Genomic DNA, 24774 nt, shown 5'->3' with positions numbered 1-24774 from the left:
CCGTTGGAAGCTGCTGCCATGAGACCCAACAGTCTCTGGAACTGTTTGACAGTGAGTAGCTGGCCTAGCTTTACACTTCTCACAGCTGCCAGGATCGAAGCGTGGCGATGACAGGCGTGCCTGCATCGACACTGAATCCCAAACCACGCCTAAAAAAGTGGTCCTCAAAAATAGAGAAGCACACTCTTCTTGCCGTTCAGCCGTAACCCCAACTCTTTCATATGGGCGAGAACAACGTCTCGATGTTGAACCGCCATCTAATGCGACTGAGCTAAAATCAACCAATCGTCGATGTAGTTCGTGATGCGAATACCCCGGAGGCGCAGAGGCGCCAGAGCTGCATCCACGCATTTGGTGAAAGTGCGGGGTGATAAAGCCAGGCCGAATGGAAGAACTCGATATTGGTATGCTTTGCCCCCGAAAGCAAACCTCAGGAACTTCCAATGACACGGACGGATGGAAATATGCGTCCTTGAGGTCTATCGTGACAAACCAGTCCTCGGACTAATCTGTGGCACGATTGTCTCAATGTTAACATTTTGAACTTGAGCTGCATGACAACTCGAAGACCTAAAATGGGACGCAATCCCCCGTCCTACTTTGGAACTATGAAGTACCGGCTGAAAAACCCGGTTTCCCTGTTGGAGGGAGGTACATATTCTATGGCCCCTTTCTCTAACAGAGTGTTTACTTCCTGTTCCATAACCAGAACCTGCTCGGGGCCCACCATTGTGGGCAGGATCCCCATAAACCGCGGTGGGCGTTACCAGAATTGTATCTAATACCCTTTTTCCACGGTCTGCAAGACCCAACGAGAAACATTTGACAGTAGCTTCCACGCTGTCAAAGATTCTACTAGAGGTACCAGTCTCTCGAGACTGGTTTCTGGATTTTGTTGCTGTTGAGTAGTCGGTTCGTCGCCCTGTAACGGCGCACCGGCAGGGAACGACCAAACAGACTGCTCTAGCACCCTCCTCAGAGGGGGCGGGCATCCCGAGGCCACTACGTTTCCGGGTGGACCTTGAGATATGTGCTCGCCGGAGACCGCTGCGCCCTGTAACACCGGAGGCGGCAGGGTTGGCAGAACGGTCCCCTGAGGGCACCGAAGAGAGACGGCACCGTATTTTTCTCCTGCTGTTGAGCAGTCGGTTCGTCGCCCTGTAACGGCGCACCGGCAGGGAACGACCAAACAGACTGCTCTAGCACCCTCCTCAGAGGGGGCGGGCATCCCGAGGCCACTACGTTTCCGGGTGGACCTTGAGATATGTGCTCGCCGGAGACCGCTGCGCCCTGAAACACCAGAGGTGGCAGGGTTGGCAGAACGGTCCCCTAAGGGTACCGAAGAGAGACGGGCACCGTGAAAAGAGGTGTTGACCGCTGCACTTCGGGGGGGGGGACTACCCTCATTGTCCTGAGCCCTCGAGCATCAGGACAAAAAATTTACTAAGAGAACCAGCCTCTCAAGACTGGTGTAGATGTTACTCGAGCGACCAATTCAGTGCCCTGTATGGCGAACCGGCAGGGAACGACTGAACTGACTGCTCTAGGACCCTCCTCGGAGGGGGCAAGCATCCCAGGACCACTACGTTTCCGGGTGGACCCTGAGATATGTGCTCGCCGGAGACCACTGCGCCCCGAAACACACAAAGTGGCAGGGTTAGCATAAATGGCAAAGACATCGTGTATAAACACACGCGGAATAAGCCTTGCCCACCAGAGATATATTTTTTATTTTTTTTATGTCACTCTGAGGGGCTTATTTAGGCAATGCCGAAACACTTAGGGACGATGCTATTGCTAGAGAGAGATAGCTCGCGAGCGTCTCTCCCACCTTTGGCATCTCCTCATAACCATGTCTCTTTAACCAGAAAATAGAGGAATAATCAGATATATTTGGAATTAAACACTCTATATGACACTGGTTTCTCCCACGATCTCGACACCTCAGTATGGAGATCGGGGAAAAACGGCAGATTTCGGCGTTGTGATTGTGCACGTGAGGGCAGGAAGCGTTCGTCAAGTTTATTATTTATTTATTTATTTATTTGAACGAACGTCCTGTTTATAAGATTGCCACACAATACATAGTCTATCGACTGCTCTTGTCACTACATCCAGCAATTCTTCAACATTAACAACATCCAGTTCCTCAGAACTGGACAATTGCAGTGTTTGTGTAACCATCAGGGGGGAAGAAACCGCCGCGCGTGCTTCCGCACCCTGATGAGAAACACCGGGTCTATCAGGCAACAATAAATAGACAGAGACAGATTTCACATAAAGCGCTACTGAAGACACAGAAGCTGTCGCTCTCTGTTTTCAAGCAGGCTTTATAGTTTCCTGGTACGTGACGTCACCCGCATCTGACGCTCCGCCACGCCATTGGACTGATTTTACATGTGCTTCAAGACATCATCACGCAAAGCGTTCCCATAGCGTCAAACTCGACGCAACGCGAGTTCCCTTGAAAGGGAACTCATATATGAATGTAACTCATAAATCATTTCTGATTCTCTTGTTTTAGCAGCAGTATTCACACAAATCTACTAAATTCTTTATTCTCTCCACTTATGATAGGGCGAATCCCACGGGCCGTGGCCTCTATTAACCAGCACTTGCTGAATTCAGATGATGTGGTGAGCTGCTGTCTGGATCTCGGAGCCCCTAGCATGTCTTTCCGAATTAACGGTCAGCCCGTTCAAGGCATGTTTGAAGACTTCAACGTAGATGGCTTCTTCTTTCCCGTCGTCAGTTTCTCTGCAGGGGTCAAGTGAGTTTCTCCAATATAAAGTGCCCAACACTGCTGATCTGTCGGGTTGTGTTAATACAGATACATAAATAGCAAGAATAAATATAGTCGGATTTACAGTATACATTAGTTTTAATATTAACGAGGACAAAATTCTGTAACAATCAGTCAACAAGTTTGTTTCTATCATTTTCACTTTGAGCTTAGCTCTTCTGAAATGATTGTACAGGAGTAGTTCTGTGTGACAAATGAACCCTTTCTTCTTTCGCTCTATGTTCAATCAACAGAGAAAGGCCATTACTCATCATTTGACTTCTCAACCAAATCCAAACAAATTAAGTAGCACCAAGACATTTTTGAACAACCCGGTGGTGTATTAGGATTAATCAAGTAATTGATCATGAGTTTAAATGCCATCTTTCTTTATTTTTCCTCAAGGGTCCGTTTCTTGTTGGGTGGTCGCCATGGAGACTTTAAGTTCCTTCCTCCTGCGGGCTATGCACCATGTTATGAAGCCCTGCTCCCCAAAGAAAAGATGCGTGTGGAGCCCGTGAAGGAGTATAAAAGAGACCTGGAAGGAGTGAGAGATCTGCTGGGCACCACAGAGTTCCTGTCCCAGGCTTCCTTCATTCCTGTTCCTGTCGACACCAGCCAGGTGAGATATTAACTCACCATATTTTACACTCTTTTCTACATGTTATCAAGCTCTGCTAGGGCTGCTCAATTAATTCAAGATTCTGAATTCAAGTCTGAAATGGCTTAGTGTTACTATCAAATGAAGACAAAGACAGACATAAATATTGGTTTTGTAATTTTACATTTGTATTTTTTTGTTGTTGGTGTTGTCTTATGATCCAGATTGTCCTGCCTCCATATCTTGAAAATGTGCGGGACAAGTTGGCTGAGAACATCCATGAGCTCTGGGGCATGAACAAAATAGAGCTTGGTTGGATGTACGGCAAGGTAGGAAAACATTTCAGGGGACTGTGAAAATACTAAATAGCATCATCAGAATTTCTCAGCAAAAGCAAGATCCTCTCTGTATGACACAAGCTCGGATATCAGGATAATTTCTGCTGTGTAACTTTAACTACTGGAGGAACCCAGAGAAGGATAATTGAAAATGTCAACCTGAATTGAGAGTCCTTGGCTGCAGTCTAAATGAATATTTAAGCATCCCAAGTAGCTACACAGCAGATGGCCATGCAGATCTTATTTTTAGATAGTAATGGCAAAAGGAAAGTACTTTGATCCGGTCTTATTTCTTCCACTGATCGCTGCAGGAGAGTAAATGCAAAATTGCAGAGCACAGTGGAAAAGCACTCTGATGACAGAGCTTTGCGGTATTACAGTAGTTAAGACAATCTTAATGAGCAGCGTGCTGTCCAAGAGCGTGGCAGAAAAATGAATTGTGGTTGAGCGCTGCCGTTACTCCTGAGGCCAGATCTTAGCATTTATTAATAACAAATATTTCAGAGGCCCAGCTGGTCTCTGATTAATCAGATTTTAATAAGATTTTGCTGGCTCAATGTGGCATTGCTGTGAGTGTGTGGGGTCACAGAACAAGAGCGGCTTGGCAAGCACAATGCCACTTTCATTCTGCCACCATTATTCAATCCTAAACACTTTAGCATTCTCTCTCGCATCACATAAATCTAAAGAGTTATACGTGTCATGAATTAGAGTGTGGTATTAGTTTTGGAGTATTGACTTTCCATATTCCACATGAAATCGGCCCTTGTTGATTTATTATTTCACTCACTAATCAATATAAATTGCTATTTTTTAGGTTCGTGATGACAACAAGAGACAGCACCCTTGTCTTGTCGACTTTTCTAAACTGCCAGAAACAGAAAAGAATTATAACCTACAAATGTCAACTGAAACTTTGAAGTGAGTATTACCTCAATGTCCCCTATAATACAGACTTGCATATGCTGTAAAAGGCTTTACCTTGGGCTACGATTATTAGAATGCTTATTGTAATTAAATGCACATCAGTAAATATTGATAGGCTGTGGCTGCAAATTCATCCCAATACGGCCTCTAGACTCAGCAGTATTTAGATTGAAACGCAATAACCAGCTCGATGAGGTGTTGAACAGATTCATTTCTTGTACACTACTTGTCTTTGACACTTCGACTTGCATCTTTCATAAAGTATTGCTCATACTGTTTGTCTGATCATTTCCTCAGTTTTCTGAAAGTTATTCTTTTTCAGGACCCTACTTGCTTTGGGCTGCCATGTTGCTCAAGTCAATATAGATGCTGAGGAAGACTTGAAAAAGATGAAACTCCCCAAGAAGTAAAACTAGCACACACTAAAAAAAATAATATCATAAAGTTCATATTTTAGCTAGCTGTCTAAATGAAGTTTGATTTATGAACATTTTGATATTGTTAAATATTTTTCTTGTTTCTGCTTTAATTCCTTTCCCATTTGTATCCTAATTAATTTAAAGCTACATGATGGCAAATGGTTATAAACCTACACCACTAGACCTTTCTGAAGTGAAACTGACACTTGGTCAAGAGGTTCTAGTTGATAAACTGGCTGAAAACGCTCATAATGTTTGGGCCAAAGATCGCATCAAACAAGGATGGACCTATGGTATTCAGCAGGTAAAAATGGCCTTCATTAGATATGATGTTGCCTTAAGCGTACTGACAAACAAACCCATTAAGAATGATTAAAAGTAAAATCAACCATTTTTCCTCCATAAAGTTGTGTACAATCATGTCTTTTGCATTTTATTCAAAGGATTTGAAAAACCGTCGTAATCCACGGTTGGTGCCATATGCTTTATTAGATGAACGCACTAAGAAATCGAACAGAGACAGTCTTCGTGAGGCCATCCGTACTCTGGTTGGATATGGATATTTCATTGATCCACCTGATCAAGAGTGTGAGTTTTAATTTTCTCTCTCTCTCTCTCTCTTTCTTTCTCTCTCTCTCTCTCTCTATATATATATATATATATACTGTATGTGTGTGTGGCACCTGTACTTATGCCCACTCTTCATGAGCAAACTGCTTCAGCTGTCTCAGCTTTAATGGGTGCCTTCTCCAGACTGCATCTCTTTCCATAATGTCTGTTGGGATTCAATTCAGGGCTCATAGAAGGCCACTTCAAAACAGTCCAGTATTTTGTTCTCAGCCATTCTTGAGTGCTTTTAACTGTATGTTTTGAGTCATTATCCTGTTGGAGGACCCATGAGCTGTGACTGAGACAGAGCTTTCTGATGCTTGCCAGTACATTTCACTCCAGAATGCATTGATTGTGTTTAGACTTCATAGTGCCCTGCACAGATTCAAGGCACCCAGTGTGCCAGATGCAGGAAAGAAGCCTCTTCTCTTTGAAAGCTTTGTTTCCGTCTGTGAACATAGATATGATGTGCTTTGCCAAAAAGCTTCAGTTTGCTTCTGTTGCTCAAAAAGTGATGGATGGTGTGATCAGACACTGATGTACCCTGACCTTGGAGTTCAGCTTGTGTATCTTTGAAAGTTTTCCTTGGCTCTTCTGTTCAATCTAGGGTTGATTTTCCCCTTGTGGTCCTGTCCAGGAGGTTGGCTACAGTCCCGTGGACCTTAAACTTCTTTACAATATTTAAATCTATAGTCACAGGAACATCAAGTTCCTTGGAGATGCATGCTTGTCTGTGATTTTCTTTCTGATCTCATCAGACAACTCTATTCTTTTGCATTCTCTGGTCCATGTTCAGTATGGTGCACACAATGATACTAGACAGCAGATTGAATACTTTCTCCATTTAAATAGGCTGAATGACTGATTACAAGATTGAGTCATGTGTGATACTAATTAAGCAAAACACTTGAATCATCACTATAATACAATTATTTCTTTCCTAGGGGTTCCAACAAATCTGTCCGGACAAATCTCTGTAGAATAAACAAAAATCTTCTCACTGTAATGCGGGGTACTTGAGAAAGATGAAGGATAGGATCCAATTGCAACTAAAATGTTTTTTTTTTACTAACAACACCAGAGTAAATCCAGGCACAAGGATATAAATACACAGGATAACAAAAGGCTAACAAGGAACAGGTGTGGGTAATTAATCTTTATGTAAACTAACAAGGGTGACTTTGGAAACAAAGTAAACAGGAACTAAACACAGGAGGTGAACATTGGGAACAATGGAATCAAGAAAATACACTTCAAAATAAAAGTCCTCAAAACAAGGAATTGAACACACTTTATTTGCATTACTCTATGACAAACCAAAGGCATGCAGATATACATGAGATAATTCCTTTTAATTTAGGAGGAATGAAGCATATTATCAATGAGATGTAAGGGTACCAACAAATATAGTCTCTATAAGTCTGTATATATTCTTTATTTTATAAATATGCAATAAATTATTTCACAAATTCTTTAGCTGCTCACCATGTAGATGAGGGCATTGAATCCATCCGTCTGTTCCGTGTGGAGAAGACCTACGCTGTGAAGACAGGGAAGTGGTATTTTGAGTTTGAGGCGCTTACTGGAGGTGACATGCGGGTGGGCTGGGCACGGCCTGGATGCAGACCTGACAAGGAACTGGGACTCGATGACCAAGCCTATATCTTTGATGGCTACAGGGTGATTATCTGATACTAACACATTGACCTGTTATTAGTTTTATTTTTGATATATAGTGGTACAAGTTATTGAGGACATACAGTGAAGTCCAAAGGATTTGGATGTGTAAACACATTCGAATGTACTGAACAAAACAGTAGTATTTTCTCATGAATCTACATACAATACTATATTTCATCCGATCACAAAATTAAACGAATAATGTTTGCTAAGAATGTATTAGTCAATAATGATACATGATTTTAATGGTTTTGATCTAATCCAAAAAATTTTCTGCCAGGGCCGCCGGGTGCATATGGGCAGTCATTTCTTTGGGCGGTCATGGAATAAAGGAGATGTGGTGGGCTGCATGATCAACATGGAGGACAAATCCATGATATTCACCCTGAATGGAGAGCTCTTAATCACCAACAAGGGCTCCGAGCTCTGCTTTGCTGACTTTGAAACTGAAGATGGTAAACAGACAATAATCTTCATAAAAACAAAGCATGTAACATATTATATTACTTAAAAAGTTGCATGGTCAAAATAAAAGTAATAGAACATGGCATTCATATAAATGACTGGTCATCAGTTTTCAGTCCAACCTTGAAAATGTTGATACAAACTGACCTTTGTCACCCCTAGGGTTCATTCCAGTGTGCAGCCTGGGTCTTTCCCAAATTGGTCGCATGAACTTGGGGAAAGATGCTAATACTTTTAAGTACTACACTATGTGTGGCCTTCAGGAGGGCTTTGAACCCTTTGCTGTCAACATGAATCGAGAGGTCACCATGTGGTTCAGCAAACGCCTGCCAACATTTGTGAATGTGCCAGAGGAGCACCCCCATATTGAGGTATATAATGATGTTGAATTTTGTGGATTATATCCCAGGACTGTCTTGGAAAATACTGGGATGGGTTCTTTAATTGGCATCCCTTTGTGTTTAGGTTACTAGAATAGATGGGTCTGTGGACACACCTCCATGCCTAAAGGTGACACACAAGACATTTGGCACCCAGGCCAGCAATGACGATATGGTCTGTTGTCGTCTGAGCATGCCTGTTGATTTCCACTCTGGCCCTCGGAAGATCACTGATATCAATGAGGTGATTGCTGATGCCCAAAGAGCCAAGAAGGAGGATGGAGGCAAGATTGATTATGGCAGCATTACAAAGGTAAAAATAAATCAATAATAATAATAATACAGTATTTGCATTGCAGCCCACTAATCAATTACATTTGAGAATAATAAAATAACCTTATTATTGTTCTTATTTGACTTTTGATGGTTATGTGCTTTAGTACTTTTACTCTGTGAGAGTGTTTGCCGGACAAGATCCATCATCAGTTTGGGTGGGCTGGGTAACACCAGACTACCATTACTACAGCAAACAATTCAGCCTTAACACAGTTCGCACCGTCACAGTAACACTGGGAGACGAGCGGGGACGTGTTCATGAGAGGTTAGTTCAAAAGACTGGTTCTCATTAGCCTAATGAACACCAAAAGAAACCCCATCAATTCAGACTGCTGTTCCTTTTTCACACAGTCATTTTCATACCTCTCCGATATATATTAATAGCCCTTTAATAGCCCAGAAATTTTCTCAGAATGTGCTCATTGTTGTCTTTTTGTCATCTCTCTTAATTCAGTGTGAGGAGAAGTAACTGTTACATGGTCTGTGCTGGCGACATTGTCAGCCAGTCCACAGGCCGTAATAACACTGATCTGGAGATTGGCTGCTCCATAGATCTTGCCTCAGGCCTGGTCTCATTCACTGCCAATGGCAGAGAGCTGCCTAACGCATACCAGGTAATCTCAACTTCGAACCTTTAGCAAAATAGGGCACAGGGATGTCGCTAGATGTAAATAACATACAGAGCTTAGTATTGTAATGCTATATTATAATGCAAAGCTCACTACAAGAGTAAATAATTCAATAATTAAATTCACATTTTTATTTTGACTATTAATGCTGCTATAAAGGTTTGCTAGAAAAGATAATAAAATAAGTGATCAACTAAGAGGTATACCGTAAAAGATACAAAAAAAAGAAAATTTATTTACATTTATTTAAATAGATCTATTAAAATTGCAAATGACAGTGCATTTCAGGGGCTCAGTCCCAGGCAATTTGGTGATATTTGATGTTTATTGTACAGTTATTTTGGACCAGTGAGATGTTACAATGTGCAGAGCTATCCTAGCACAATAATGGCACATACACCAAGTGGTTTACAAAATGGCTCCATCCGAAATCACATTCTCTGCACCAAATTGCATATTTTTGCTCAGTTTGGGCCTCTGAATAAAATTGAGGTATTTATTTCCTCCTCGAGTATGAGCTCCATATTCTCAATCTATAATACTATATGGGACATAAAAGCATGATGAATCAAATATAAAACTCAACACAAACTTTTTTCCTGAAAATTTTGTCTAAAGGTTCAATAAACTGTTCCATAAAAAAAAAAAAAGAAGAAAGTTTTTCAGACTATTGTTTTATATGTCAGACCAGTGGTTCTCAACTCCAGTCCTCGGGACCCGTTGCTCTGCACATTTTGTATGTCTCTCTTATCTGACACACTCAAATCAGTTCATGGAGTCTCTCCTAACGAGCTGATGATCTGGTTCAGGTGTGTTAAATAAGGGAGACATACAAAATGTGCAGAGCAGTGGGTCCCGAGGACTGGAGTTGAGAACCACTGTGTCAGACTTTACAGGGTTAAGCATTTGGGACGTCAGTTGGGTTGAAAGTGAGACTTTCCAGAGAGCTAGTAAAGGCTACTGCAATATAACATTAATGAAGCTCTGTGCTCAGTCTAGTCTTAGTTTGCCTCAGGTTCTGATTTTGAATCAGACTCACATTAGCAATTATGTAAAGGCTGTATCATGTCTGAGCAGACTGGATTTAAATTAAAAGTAGCGTAAACCAAGTAGTGTGCAACACTTGCTTGTCCAAGTAGAGCAAGTAAACTATAATCACAATGGACTTCATGCTTTCTGCCTTCTTAGGTTGAGCCTAACACTAAGCTATTCCCTGCTGTGTTTGTTCAACCCACGAGTCCCAACCTCTTCCAGTTTGAGTTTCCAAAAATCCCAGTAAGTTTATACTACTTATGTACTCAAGTTCCTCTGGTTCACATATTTGTAATTCACTGACATCTGCATCAATTGTCACACAGGATGCAATGCCCCTGTCTTCAGCCATCTTCAAGAGTTTACAAAAAAACCCGGAGCCCCAGTGTCCTCCTCGGCTGGATGTCCAGACGATTGTGTCCGTGCTGTGGAGCAGAATGCCCAACACCTTCCTGTCGGTGGAGACGGCCCGTGTGAGTGAGAGGCATGGCTGGGTGGTGCAATGTCTGGAGCCCCTGCAGATGATGGGCGTGCATATCCCAGAGGAGAACAGGTGATGCATTACTCATGCACTCAGTTTTACACATTGGCAACTTTGTGATCCTGGGAATGTGACCTTTCATTGAAATAAAACCCCTTAAGTGCTCATTTGGCTCCTTACTCAAATTCCAACTGAGTTCGATGATCTTAAACCTCTTCCTGTTTCCCCCACCATAGGTGTATCGACATCATGGAGCTGTCGGAAAATGAAGGTCTACGGCAGTTCCACTATCACACTTTAAAGCTTTTTTGCGCCCTTTGTGCCCTGGGCAACACTCGTGTAGCTCACGCCCTCTGCAGCCATCTCGACCAATCGCAGCTCCTGTACACCATTGATAACCAATACCTGACTGGTCAGCTACGTGAAGGCTTTTACAATGTCCTCATTAGCATTCACCTGGAGACAGCCAAAGAGGCCCATCTAATGATGAACAACGAGTTTATAATCCCAGTGACGGACGAGACAAGGAGCATCCGCCTCTTCCCTGACGACTCAAAGCGCCACTCTCTCCCTGGAGTGGGCCTGAGCACCTCACTTACCACTCGCCTCAACTTCTCCCCACCGTGTTTCATTACCACCAAGCGTGATCAGCCTCTCTATAGCCCCGAGATCCCTCTGGGTATCCTGAAGGAGAAAGCCATAAGTATGCTGACGGAAGCTGTGCAGGGCGGAGGCACCCACATTCGAGATCCTGTGGGCGGAAGCGTCGAGTATCAGTTTGTTCCGATTCTCAAGTTGATTGGCACACTGCTGATAATGGGGGCGTTGACCAGCGAGGAGGTGAGAATCATTCTGCTCCTCGTCGACCCCAGTGTGTTTGGGGACGGTAAGGAGGAGGAGAAACAGACAGCAGTTGCAGAACAAGGAGCAGAGAAAGAGGAGGCCACCAGTAATGAAGAGAAGGCTGTGGAGGCGGGAGAGGAAGAGAGTAAAGAGGCCAAGCAGCTTCCCAAAGGTCTTCTGGAGAAGAGCTTGCCTGAATCGGTCAAACGCCAGGTGAATGACTTGTCTTGTTCATGATGACCTGTCGTTTGCCATGCACATCATTTTCTGATTAATGCCCATGTTATGGTAAACCTTCATTTTCATGCTATTGGAATATTCTTGCTCTTGACAAACTAATAATTTTGGACAGATATTTTAATCATTATTTAATATTTAATTTATGTAATGATTTAAAATATTACAATTTTCCTTAAAGGGTTAGTTCACCCCAAAATGAAAATTCTGTCAGTAATTACTCACCCCCATGTTGTTCCAACCCCGTAAGACTTTCGTTCATCTTCAGAACACAAATTAAGATATTTTTACGAGAGCGCCACGATGCATGCGTGAGAACTGAGAAGATGACGCAGATGGGTCTCGATGTAGTGTTTAAAATGGTTCTAAAATGTGCATTTCCTGGATATCCGAATCGTGAAAAACAACAACGAGAAAACGTAAAACAATGCCGGAAAATGAATGGCTTACCTTTCACACTTTCCCATCAAATGATTGGGAGCGTCATCATCTCAGTTCTCGCGAATGCGTCGTGGCGCTCTCGTGAACTCACGTCAGAGGCCCACTCAGAAGAAAATGAATAGTTGAATAAAGTTGTTATTTTTGTTGTTTTTTGCGCACAAAAAGAATTCTCGTCGCTTGACAAACTTAAGGTTGAGCAACTGTAGTCACTTGGACTATTTTAACGATGTCTTTACTAACTTTTCTGGGTTGGCAGAATGAAATTAAGATTTCATCAAAAATATCTTAATTTGTGTTCCGAAGATGAACGAAAGTCTTACGGGGTTGGAACAACATTTGTTAAACCAATTTTGTTTAGTCCAAATTAAACAATTCCCCATCGTAAGTACACATTGATGGCCTAAGACACGAAACGAGCAGTTTGTGTGAGAAAACGAACAGTATTTATATCGTTTTTAGCTCTTATACACAGCCACGTCCAAGTGATCTGAGTGCACTCGCGCATCCTGGTGTGTGACGTGTACGCAGACTGGTGCATAGATATATACACTAGCTGTCACTAGATATAAATACTGTTCGTTTTCTCACACAAACCGCTCGTTTCGTGTCTTAGGCCATCAATGTGTACTTACGATGGGGAATTGTTTAATTTGGACGATGGGGAATTGTTTTAATTTGGACTCTGTGCATGCTTTTTGAGACAGTGACCATAGACCTGCATTAAATGACTGACAGACAAGAACGGTTTGACCTAAAAATATCAAAATTGAAACTACTGCGGAAACAAAGACACCTACATCTTGGATGCCTTTGAGGTAAGCTAAAACATACCAAAATTTAATTTCAAAGTGAACTATCCCTTTAAGTTACCAGTCTGACTACCACGATTGCCCTGACACAAGTATAAACAAGTATAGTGAGTTTGAAGTATATGAGTTTGAGTATATGGACGATTTTACAGTAACTGTAAAAGCTTTCTGTGGAAGTGATTTTTTTTTTTTTAGTTTTTCAGGTTTTTAACCTCGACTCTGTTGCTCTTCTAAAGTAACTATAAGATATATGCATTCAAATGAAGTGGGTTCTGTTTGTTTATCATGCAGATGTGTGAGCTACTGCACTATTTCTGTGACTGTGAGCTGAAGCAGCGCATTGAGGCTATCGTGGCCTTCTCAGATGATTTTGTATCCAAGCTGCAGTACAATCAGAAGTTCCGCTACAACGAGTTGATGCTAGCCTTCAACATGTCAGCTGCTGTTACTGCCAAGAAGACTAGAGAGTTCCGCTCACCTCCCCAAGAGCAGGTAGGCCTTCATCTTAGACCCACACAGAGCCACATAAAGCTCAGAATGTCCAAAGGCCTTTAATGACTCTTAAACACTTTAATGACAGACTCCGATGTCTTCATCACATGCAGCATGTTTCGCTCAATGTGTTTCACTGCACTTCCTTTGTATGTCATGTGGAAGGAGGCTGATGACGAACCCAAAAGCAGACTGAATGCTCAGACACAGTTTATTGTGACAAAACAGAGAAAACAAAACCCACGAGGGGGCAAAACAAGGGCAAGACAGACGAGGGATGACTAAACTAGACTAACACTAGACAAACTTGACTATAACAGTAACAGGATCAAACATCTACTTAGACAAGACTCTCAACAGATTTACTCACGGACAGATCTCACATTGATTGACAATGAACCAGCACAGGACAGCAAACACAAGGGGATTAAATAGGGAACTAATGATAACATAACAGGTGACACTGGTGAAGTAATAATGAAGACTCAACAAGGGTAACAAGGGGGCGGGGTAACGTGACGAGACAACGCAAGCACACAGCCAAACAAATGGCCATGTGCTTACACATAAAACATGGGTCTGTCATGATTCTGCCTCAAAACAAGAAAAATCTAGGACACGAAGGCAGAATCATGACATTGTAATGTAATTCCAAATATACGGTATTTGTTGTACAAAACTAATGACAAGCAACACTGGGTTGTAGTCCGAGGAATGTTCCTCCTGCTGTCGTCATGTTTCTTCTAATTTCTGAATGCGAGCGACTACATTCTTTTGGATGGGAACTAGAAAACAAACACCTTGGCATCAGAACAGATTTTTGCCTTTTATTTGAATTAGTAGTGCAAATAAACCAGTGCCAAGGCCTTGACTTTATTTTCTTTTGATTTGCATTAGGACAGCTCAAAGATTGATTCAGAATGGACATTTTCCCAAATTATTCATGTTTACTTTTTTTAATCACGTGTCTGTTTCGGTCACTGAGAAGATGCATCTTCTGCACCCACTCCATTATTCTCAGAGACACTGATTAGGACTGCTTGGCAGAACCGTTCACCCTGTTTAAAATACACACATCTACTAACTGAGAAACACCTCTGTACTTTAGCCTTTTACATCATAAGCTCATGTTGGAAATAAACTTGTCTGTCTCTGTAACCAGGGCAACAGAAAGGTTTCCTACAGATACATCTGATTTCCATTAGAATGTTACATAACTTCTGTGAAAGGTTAGGCTTATGAAATCTATATTTCATAATCCATCATATTAAAAAAAGAAGACTTCTCAGAGAATTACTTCTCAGTTATTGCTGTGGTGGAGTGATGCTTTTTTCCTGAAGCAGCATATAACTTTTCATTGCAGATAAACATGCTGTTGAACTTCAGCGCTGGTGATGATTGCACCTGCCCAGAGGAGCTTCAAGAGGAACTTCAAGGCTTCCATGATGACCTTCGACTACATTGTGGTTTGTATTTATCCATTCTTTCCATTGTCCACCTCCATTCTCACCCCATATTTCTCTCTATATAAGTGTGTTGAAAGGTCAAATCAATTTCAAATTCTACTTTATATGAGATTATGAAGTTTCTATTTTAATTCTACTTCCTTTAAATCTACAACCTGTTCCAACACAATTCGAATTTTAAAGACATTATTAATTCAACCCTAATACCGTGAAATGCCAGTTGCAGCGCAAATAATTGGAACATGCAGACAAAGTGAATGAATGAGGCATTTATATAGTGCTTTACTATGTACTACTGTAGTTGGATGAGAAGGTGTTCATCTTTGTGTATATATGCAGGCATCCCTATGGAAGAGGAGGAGGAGGAGCAAGACACATCTCTTAAAGGCCGCCTGATGTCCCTGGTATACAAGATTAAAGGTCGTCCTCAAAAAACTGAGGAAGAACCAACTGAGCAAGAGCAGGCCGCTCCTAGTAAGGCTCTTGTCAAAAACAAATTCTTCTAACATTTTTAATTTCTTACTGTTTTTTATGCCTTTTGTTCTGCTTTATCTGGTTACAAAGACTGTGTCCTGAGGGCCAGAACATTCTAAACCAAAGTGTGCAAGCATTTCTAATGAAAAATAACTTGTTAAGCAAAGCATTTACATTGTTTAACTTGTACAGAATGTGCTTAAAGCTTAGCTGGACTCTCAAAGAAGTAGATCAAAAGGAAGATAATGTTGTATATATGTATGAAGTGGAATATTTTTGTCCAAAGGATCAGCAAAATCTTATCTGATTAGAAATGTATTTCCACTTTGTATTTGTTATATAGCCTCCGGAATGAAATGCAGCCAGTACTGAGCTGCAAGTAAGCATAAAAGGCTATTAAGATGGCAAGAATATTAACATAGGCTTGAATCATGTTACCAGCGATGGGTGGACAGGTAGATATTAAAATGGATGTAATTTGCTGATGCTGGATAAAAAGCGCCAGTGCTGCACTCTCTCTTGATGAGAAGAGTAGGGGATTAGAGCAGCTATTCTAAGAACCGCATACGGGGGAAATATGTGAATAGAAAATATTAATAGATGTAATGACATACACTAATGGTCCTAACACATTAAGCATGACTAGAGCAGAGGTCTGAAACCTCTTTTACATTATTTTTTTTAATTTAATATCAATAACACAGTTACTATTCACCCTCACTCATTTATTAGTATTATACTATATGTAATATAATACAATATACCAGTTCACCAATTATAGCATTAATCCATATTCAGTGCTTCACATTACAGAGATCTAATTACTTGGTAAAACATACCAAAAGATACAGAATCCTAAACAAATTCAGATATCTTTATTTCTTCATCTGCTTTTGCCTTCTCTAGCCAACCTGAAGGAGCTGATATCTCAGACTATGGTCAGCTGGGCTCAGGAGTACAAAATTCTAGACCCAGAACTGGTTCGCAGCATGTTCAGCCTTTTGAGGAGGCAGTATGATGGCGTCGGTGAGCTGCTCAGAGCTTTGAGGAAGAGCTACACCATCAGTGCCAAGTCTGTAGCGGACGCGATCAACCTGCTGGCCTCACTGGGCCAGATCCGTTCACTACTCAGCGTCCGCATGGGCGAGGAGGAGGGCCAGCTCATGATTGACGGCCTGGGGTAAATTTTCATCTTCCAGTCTTTATGTTTACATTCTACTGAAGATGCACAATATTTTTGTTCCATACTAGTTATCAGTTGATATTAAGAGATTTTTAAATGGTCGACATCGGCCAATATTGGACATTTAATTGTGCATAATCATTTGCCATAGTTTTACATTAGAATTTAATGTAACGCTCATCTAATGCTCATTTAAAGTTAATTAAAAAAACAAAATTATGAACACTGTTAAATGTAATCTTAAGCAATTTTTCATTCTGTACATTATAGTATTTTGATGCCTAAATTCAATTTTAGTATTTAAAATGACTGATTTTAGTTTTTACTTTTTTTTTTTGTAAATTTATTTAGAAATGTATTTATTTAATTAATTATTTAAATCATTTTAAGTTATGATGATTAATTATATATTTAAATTTATTTAAATTTATTTAATTTATTTTTTACTGTTTTATTTTCTATTTATTTAGACAAAATAGTACATCATTTTAATATCCACCTTATTGCATTGACAAGCATCTCTGCATTGTACAGCTACATCCTATAAAATTTGTATCTTATTATTGCATTCAGGGACATCATGAACAACAAAGTGTTTTACCAGCATCCAAATCTGATGCGTGTTCTTGGCATGCACGAGACAGTAATGGAGGTCATGGTCAATGTGCTGGGTGGAGACAAGAATAAGGTACTGTTTTTTTTTTTTTTTTTTTAGCAAAACTGCACCAAAATAGTTTTTTCTGGGGTGGGATGCTCTGATTATGTTCTGTTGATGTGATGTGTTGTATTCTGATGGTTGTAATGCACATACTTAACAAGTTTCTTCTGTCCATTTTATCAAATGATTAAAAACTAGAAGAATATAGTATTTAGATAATACTGCTTTTTTTTATATTAATAAGATCCTTTGAGTCAGTTGGGTACTTGGTCATTGTGTCCAGACCAAAACCCTCTCAGCCAGACTAAACTAAACAACATCTTAAGGGATAACACATAGTACATGGGCAAATACAGCCTGTGTCTAACAGCTTTACACCGTCTTATGCTTGGGGGCAATCTTAGGGGCAGATCTTTTTGGGGTTTGTCGGGAGTCTGGGATGTGAATTAACACCACTGACTTTGCCAGATATGACATTGCCACAGTGTCTCTCATTTCTGCTTGGCAGCCTCATTGAAGAGGCCTCACGCAAAGGGACATGGGTTCCAGGCATTTAGGGTGACCATATTCCCTGCTCAGATGAAGTACAAAACATATTTGCCTGTATTCACGGTGGAGCCTCACATCTCATATTTCCTCAATCTGGTTTAGCTGTCTCGGGGGCTTCTTTCGATACCTTGAGTATGTTACATTACACACGTTTAACCACCACGTGAGGACATGCACGCAAAAAAGATGAAAGATTAATTTGAAGTGTGAAGGAAATGATCTCCATCTGAGCAGAAGTAAAACGAATGCTGTTTTTAACTCTCAGGAGATTGCCTTCCCCAAGATGGTGGCCAGCTGTTGTCGCTTTCTGTGCTACTTCTGTCGCATCAGCCGTCAGAACCAGAAGTCTATGTTTGACCACCTGAGCTACCTCCTGGAGAACAGCAGCGTGGGGCTGGGTAATCACACACACACACACACACACACACACACACACACACACACACACACACACACACACACACACACACACACACACACACACACACACACACACACACACACACACACACACACACACACACAACACATAGTTCTTTAGGGATGCAGGTCAGGCAGGGCTGAATCACAGTATCTGTGTTGCCATGTCCACTTATTGAAATTACTTTGGGCTGTTTTAATTTTTTGTAAGTTTTTATTATAGAAATAGTCACATATTTTAGCTTTCTGTGGGGTGCAAAAATTACATATACTGTACTGCATAGGACCACAATTTAAAGGAGAGTGGCAAAAATTGCTATTGTGCTCCATAGCACAATAAAGGCAACTAATAGCAATTAACCAATATCCCCACCTGTGGTTTGAGCCACAGTCTGTGTATTATTATTAATCATTGTACTTTTTGTTTGTCCTTACCTCCTGTTTTTTAGCCTTTCTCAGCCTATCCCCAACTCCAATGATGTGTAAATGATTAAGATTGGAAACGTTATTTTTGTAAAAGGATATAATTAATAAATTATCTTTTCAATTAATTGTATTTACACTAATTATATTACACTACCATTATAAAGGTTGGGGTCAGTAAGATTTTTTTTTATGTTCTTGAAAGCCTCTTATGCTCACCAAGGCTGCATTTATTTGATCAAAAATACAGTAAAAAGTGTTACAATTTAACTGTTTTCTATTTTAATTTAATTTATTCCTATGATGGCAAAACTAAATTTCAGCAGCCATTACTCCAGTCTTCAGTGCCATACAGTATGATCTTTCAAAAATCATTCTATGATGATTTAGTCCTCAAAAAAATGTCTTGGTTTCGTATGTAACCCTTGAGGACGTAACGTCGAACGTGACTGACTGAAAGAGAACATTTTCTATTAGCATTAGCAATATTGAACAGTTGAACAGTTGTGCTGCTTAATATTTAGTGGAAAACAGGATACTTTTTTTTTTCAGGATTCATGGATCAGAAAGTTCAAAAGAACAGCATTTATATTAGATAGATTTCGTATAGTTTCGTAACTTTATAAATTACGTTACTGCCATTTTTGCTCAATTTAATGTCCTTGCTGAATAAAAGTTTTATGCAAGTTTATGCTGTAATAAATTACATCAATGTAACAGGCAATTCTCCTTGATCCATAAACACCTGCCCAAAAACAAAACTGCTGCTTGTGTTTGTGCAGCAACTCATTTATTTCAGGTTACTTGTTTTTCGAGCAAGATCTGGCAACACTGCACAGTGCTCTGTTTTGACTGTGAATAATAGCTTGTGCAGCTAAGACCACCTGACTCTGCAGGAGTCGTTTCCTATAACAGTACGTTATTGAGCAGCTGAGAGCCCACTTACACCTTTATAGTCCTTATCACTCCAAGATTAATGACAGGACAGATCAGATCAGATGAAGATAATGCCGCAAGCTGCAAACCAGGGTGTGAAGCATCCAAAGATGTACAGATCTTCATGCTGCATAGATAGTGTTGTAGTCTTCATTTTTTATTTCAGTAATATAAGCTCACTGATTGGGTTATACAGAGCAGCTGTATAAAAAGTAAAAAAAGTAAAGACTGCCATCTGCTGGTGATTGTAAATCCGAAAATCTACTGTCTCTAGTGGCCATATGGAGATAACTTTAGTTTCTTTCCAGCTTGTCCAACCATGAGAGGCTCCACACCTTTAGACGTAGCTGCGTCCTCTGTGATGGACAACAACAGTTTGGCTCTGGCACTAGAGGAACCTGATCTTGAGAAGGTAACTGGTTACTACAACATCAGCCCTGTTCATGTAATACTTCTTAATAAAATGTATAAAAATAACTTACAGAAGGGTTGATTGTAAAGAACAAATTTGGTATAAGTTAAAAAGCTGATATTTTGATTCTTTAGTTTTGGTGGTTCAGTGTGAGGAATATAAATGTGAAATTTTTGATTTCAGTTTAAGCACCCTAGATAAACTTCTGGTGGTACTGTATATTTACGACTTACAAACGAGGCTCTACTCATTTGTAAGTGGCTTTGGATAAAAGCATCTGCTAAATAATTAAATGTAAATTAACAATTGAGGTAGAAGTTTCTAAAAGGCTTATGAGGTTCACTTAGCTTTTAATAGAGCACAGCAAGGATCAGACTATATTTCTTATGATTTAATTGATGTAATGTGTTGCAATGCCTAATAAAGTTTCCTGCCAAATGGTTGTCAATTAAATTTACCTAAGCCAGTTTTTAGAGCCATTTGGATTTCATTTTGGATTCTGTCCATGTGTTTTTCAGGTGGTTACATATCTGGCAGGCTGTGGGTTACAGAACTGCCCAATGCTCATTGCCAGGGGATACCCAGACATTGGCTGGAACCCAATAGAAGGAGAACGCTATTTGTCCTTCCTACGGTTTGCTGTTTTTGTCAATGGTTAGTACTTTTTACCAATAATATTTGTTTTGGAATACTTTTTGTATCTTGGTTAATAGAAAATGACTTCATGATCATTATGTTGTTTCTTTTTTTGTGTATGTTCTGGTCATCTCAGGTGAAAGTGTTGAAGAGAACGCTAATGTCGTTGTGAAGCTTTTGATCAGGCGTCCGGAGTGCTTTGGACCTGCTCTTAGAGGAGAGGGAGGTCAAGGTTTACTCGCTGCCATGAAGGAAGCCATCAAGATCTCAGAAGATCCTGCTTTAGACCTGCCCAACTTACCTGAAGGGGTTGCACCAACGTAAGACCACTTAATTCTTCCATATATCTGCATAATCTGCCATTTTATGTTAGGTTTGAGTTGTAGTTGAGATGTCCTTTGACCTCAGGATTGAGCGAGCATGATTTAAAATAAGCAAGTCTGCTTTTTGTTTTGACAGGGTTGGGAAGGATGAAGAGGAGGAGGAGGAGGTTGCCCACATGGGCAACTCTATTATGTCCTTCTACTCAGCCCTTATTGATCTTCTGGGCCGATGTGCACCTGAGATGCATGTGAGTGCTCCTTTCTGTCACATTTTATTGATTTACAAAGCTGGGGACAAAGCATTCAGTTTCCTCCAGTGAAGTGCTGTTGAACTGTATACGGCCTCACTTTAATATAATACCGATGCTCTTTTACAGCTTATAAACAAGGGGAAAGGTGAAGCATTGCGTATCCGTGCCATCCTCCGTTCCCTAGTACCCACTAAAGATTTGGTTGGAATAATCAGTATTCCTCTCAAAATGCCGGTCGTCAATAAAGGTTTGTACAAGTCACTAGGTGCCTTTGAAAGAGTCTGAAGACATAATCTCTGAAACTTATTATGCGCATAAGATTGATTGATGCTATTACTCTTTCAATGTCATCTTCATCCCTACGTCTGTCATTATCTGTGCTTCTTGTTCCGCAGTCATTATAACCCTAATGTCTTTTTGTTTAACTCTTTCGGCTGCTTAGATGGTACTGTGACGGAGCCAGATATGAATGCCAGCTTTTGTCCAGAGCACAAGGCGCCCATGGTGCTTTTCCTGGACCGTGTCTATGGCATTGACGACCAAAGCTTCTTGTTGCACCTGCTTGAGGTTGGCTTCCTGCCAGACCTGCGAGCTTCAGCCTCCCTGGACTCGGTAAGGGTGCTCTGCGGAGAAAAACAAAAAAGTCGCAGACATAAATTTATCACGCTTTGTGTGAAAAAGCCTAAAAGTTTAATGTGATTTCAACCATTTAACAGTGATTTAGCAGTAGCAAAAAGTAGATATGAATGCTAAAAAGAATATTTAACCTCTTTAATTTGAGTGATTGCTATAGTATTAAGAATGCATGTAGTAGTTTTGCATTATTATAATATAATTAATAATTATAAAAATGTAAACATACAACTCAGTTGCCTGATTTGTGTTATTTTGTGTTCATCAGGAGGTGCTCAGGACTACCGAGACAGCCCTGGCCATGAACCGCTACGTTGGATCCGCAGTGCTTCCTCTGCTGACCCGCTGTGCTCATCTGTTCGCTCACACTGAGCACCATGCAATGCTCGTTGACTCTACGCTTCACACCATCTATCGCCTCTCAAAGGGCCGATCACTCACCAAGGCACAGAGAGATGCTATTGATGAATGTCTAATGGCCATCTGCAAGTAAGAACCTTTAGCTGAGAGGCTGGGATGGTTTCCTCAGCTCAGTGAAAACTCAAACTACATTTTCATGCTATAGATAACTCTCAATTAGAGGTTAGGTATCATCTGATGTTATACTTTAGATTTTGTTTATACATGTATACATGTTTATATATGATTGTTCTTTCTACAGGCATCTGCGGCCATCAATGCTACAGCAACTTTTGCGTCGTCTTGTGTTTGATGTCCCACAGCTTACAGAGTACTGCAAGATGCCCATTAATGTGAGTCTAGTGAACCATAAATGTCCATACGCTACCATTCAAAAGTTTGGGGTTTTTTGGAATGTTTTTAAAAGAAGTCTATTATGTTCACCAAAGCTGCATTTGTTTGATTAAAACAGTAATATTGTTGAATATTATTACAATTAAAAAATAATTTTCACAGCATCACAAATGTTAAATTTAATGTATTTTATTGTTTTGTGTGTCACATGATCCTTCAGAAATCATTCTGATATGCTGATATGGTGCTTGAGAAACATTTCTTCTAATTATTGATGTTTTTTAGGACTGATGAGTAGAAAGAACAGCATTTATTTGAAATAGAAATCTTTTGCAACAGTTATAAATTTATTGTCACTTTTGATCTATTTAATGCATTCTTGCTTAACCGAATTATTTTAAAAAAATAACTATGGTAGTGTACATTTCATCCTTATTACCCTTTGGCTCTGTTAATAAAACCTTAAGAGGCAAATTCACTAAACATAGTTATAGCATTAAACCTGAATCTTATTCACTACCCACATGCAATTCTACTAAGGTTTTAAATGCACTAAAATAGCACTGTCTGCAACTGTGCAACGTGACTATTTAAATAAAGTCATAGTCATTCTTTTAAATGCAAATGTGCCATATTTCGATTTAAGTTACTATGTAAGTTCCACCATATTCACAAATACAATACATTAAAAGAGATGTTGTGTACATTTTCTGTTTATCATGTCAGCAGTGATTCATCAAATGGTGGAGATGAGTGTTGTTACCAAACAAATCGAAAAAACAAAGTGTAATCAAACACATTTTTGACATTTTAAAGAGCTAAATCAAGTATGCCAGATGCACTCTGACCCACAAGATGTATTCCATGCTAATTGCATTAAGGGACACATATTGCCATTGTGTTTACCTGATAACGGGGCGCACTTCATCCCTGGTGAAAAGTTCCTCTTCATTACAGTGAGGTCACTCAACTCACAGTTATAGCTTCTGTGATTTGACAGCTTCACACACCCTGCAAACACACAGAGCATCTGGATTACACATTACCTTATGCAACTGTCAGTATGAGTCACCACAGATCCTCCTATTCGTGAGCCTTTGATAGGTAGGTGTAAACACCTTGTCTCTCTGGTGGTAGCTGTCTCACCCCTACCACAGGGCAAGGTTATCAGAAGAGTGCTTGGTAGACCACACACCATTGAATTATTTAGTAACTGTGAACCAATACAATTCCCTAAATTAAATCCAAATATAAAATCAATTATTCTAGTTTTTTTTTTTTTTTTACCCAAGACAATACTTGAATATTATTTAAAGTATCCTGAATGTTGACAGCCTAATCCACATATCTGTTTATCCTCGCAGCTTTTGACGAATCACTATGAGCAGAATTGGAAGTACTACTGTCTGCCAACGGGCCTGGGCAGCTATGGGATGGCATCAGAGGAGGAACTCCACCTCACCAAGAAACTCTTCTGGGGACTTTTTGACTCTCTATCTCAAAAGGTACAAAACATACTTCAGTGTAAATTTGGGGTGTCAATCAAACAAACAATGTATTCATAGTAATGACTTGTAATACAAATTATTATTATTAATTGTTATGACATAAAATGCATTGAATGGACATTAAAAAGGTTGATTTGGAAGTCTGCAATAATTTTTAAATTGTTGGTCAAGGCACACTTCTGAGGTCATCCTGTCAAGTCTCACTGTTTTTCAACAAAAAAATATTAAGCTGTTAATTTTAATATGATTCAGTTTTTAAAAATGCGCCTACCTTTTGGTAGTAGTGTGATTAAGGAAGAATTAATAATTCTGTTAATTTTTAAACACATTCTTTTTTATATAATTAATAACGATAAATGAAAACACTACATTTATAGCCCCACTATAAATGTAATTAAAAGTTATTTAGCTAAATTGATTAAACCACAAAGATATTATCAAACCTTGCTCTTTGACGCCATATCCTGTCTTGCAGAAATATGATGCAGAGCTTTTCAAAATGGCCATGCCGTGTCTGAGTGCCATAGCCAGTGCATTACCACCTGACTACGTGGACTCCAGCCCAGGTTCCACATTAGTTAAGCAGGCCTCTGTGGATGCGCAAGGCAACTTCGACCCCCAGCCTGTTAGCACTGCTAAGTAAGTACC

At 40.1% G+C, this 24774-nt stretch overlaps 1 protein-coding gene across 4 annotated transcripts in view; it reads left to right on the top strand.

Moving 5' to 3' along the window:
• The window catches only part of ryr3 (ryanodine receptor 3), a 92661-nt gene that overhangs the window by 40722 nt on the left and 27165 nt on the right, over nucleotides 1-24774 (top strand). For all 4 annotated transcript variants that reach the window (XM_081377716.1, XM_081377717.1, XM_081377715.1 and 1 more), the window contains 32 exons: nucleotides 2578-2770; nucleotides 3188-3404; nucleotides 3608-3712; nucleotides 4539-4642; nucleotides 4971-5054; nucleotides 5212-5371; nucleotides 5511-5655; nucleotides 7154-7356; nucleotides 7637-7811; nucleotides 7984-8192; nucleotides 8287-8514; nucleotides 8642-8802; nucleotides 8992-9151; nucleotides 10355-10441; nucleotides 10525-10751; nucleotides 10916-11735; nucleotides 13301-13501; nucleotides 14865-14967; nucleotides 15307-15441; nucleotides 16348-16621; nucleotides 17198-17312; nucleotides 18097-18229; nucleotides 19919-20022; nucleotides 20541-20676; nucleotides 20795-20978; nucleotides 21118-21229; nucleotides 21359-21479; nucleotides 21675-21844; nucleotides 22134-22354; nucleotides 22527-22617; nucleotides 23983-24123; nucleotides 24602-24765. In XM_081377716.1, the coding sequence (XP_081233842.1) occupies nucleotides 2578-2770; nucleotides 3188-3404; nucleotides 3608-3712; nucleotides 4539-4642; nucleotides 4971-5054; nucleotides 5212-5371; nucleotides 5511-5655; nucleotides 7154-7356; nucleotides 7637-7811; nucleotides 7984-8192; nucleotides 8287-8514; nucleotides 8642-8802; nucleotides 8992-9151; nucleotides 10355-10441; nucleotides 10525-10751; nucleotides 10916-11735; nucleotides 13301-13501; nucleotides 14865-14967; nucleotides 15307-15441; nucleotides 16348-16621; nucleotides 17198-17312; nucleotides 18097-18229; nucleotides 19919-20022; nucleotides 20541-20676; nucleotides 20795-20978; nucleotides 21118-21229; nucleotides 21359-21479; nucleotides 21675-21844; nucleotides 22134-22354; nucleotides 22527-22617; nucleotides 23983-24123; nucleotides 24602-24765 (5683 nt within the window). The remainder of the gene's footprint in view (nucleotides 1-2577; nucleotides 2771-3187; nucleotides 3405-3607; nucleotides 3713-4538; nucleotides 4643-4970; nucleotides 5055-5211; nucleotides 5372-5510; nucleotides 5656-7153; nucleotides 7357-7636; nucleotides 7812-7983; nucleotides 8193-8286; nucleotides 8515-8641; nucleotides 8803-8991; nucleotides 9152-10354; nucleotides 10442-10524; nucleotides 10752-10915; nucleotides 11736-13300; nucleotides 13502-14864; nucleotides 14968-15306; nucleotides 15442-16347; nucleotides 16622-17197; nucleotides 17313-18096; nucleotides 18230-19918; nucleotides 20023-20540; nucleotides 20677-20794; nucleotides 20979-21117; nucleotides 21230-21358; nucleotides 21480-21674; nucleotides 21845-22133; nucleotides 22355-22526; nucleotides 22618-23982; nucleotides 24124-24601; nucleotides 24766-24774) is intronic.

Source organism: Scardinius erythrophthalmus (assembly GCF_964197995.2).
Source record: "Scardinius erythrophthalmus genome assembly, chromosome: 11".
Classification (NCBI taxonomy): Eukaryota; Metazoa; Chordata; class Actinopteri; order Cypriniformes; family Leuciscidae; genus Scardinius; species Scardinius erythrophthalmus.
This window is presented reverse-complemented; position numbering and strand designations above follow the sequence as displayed.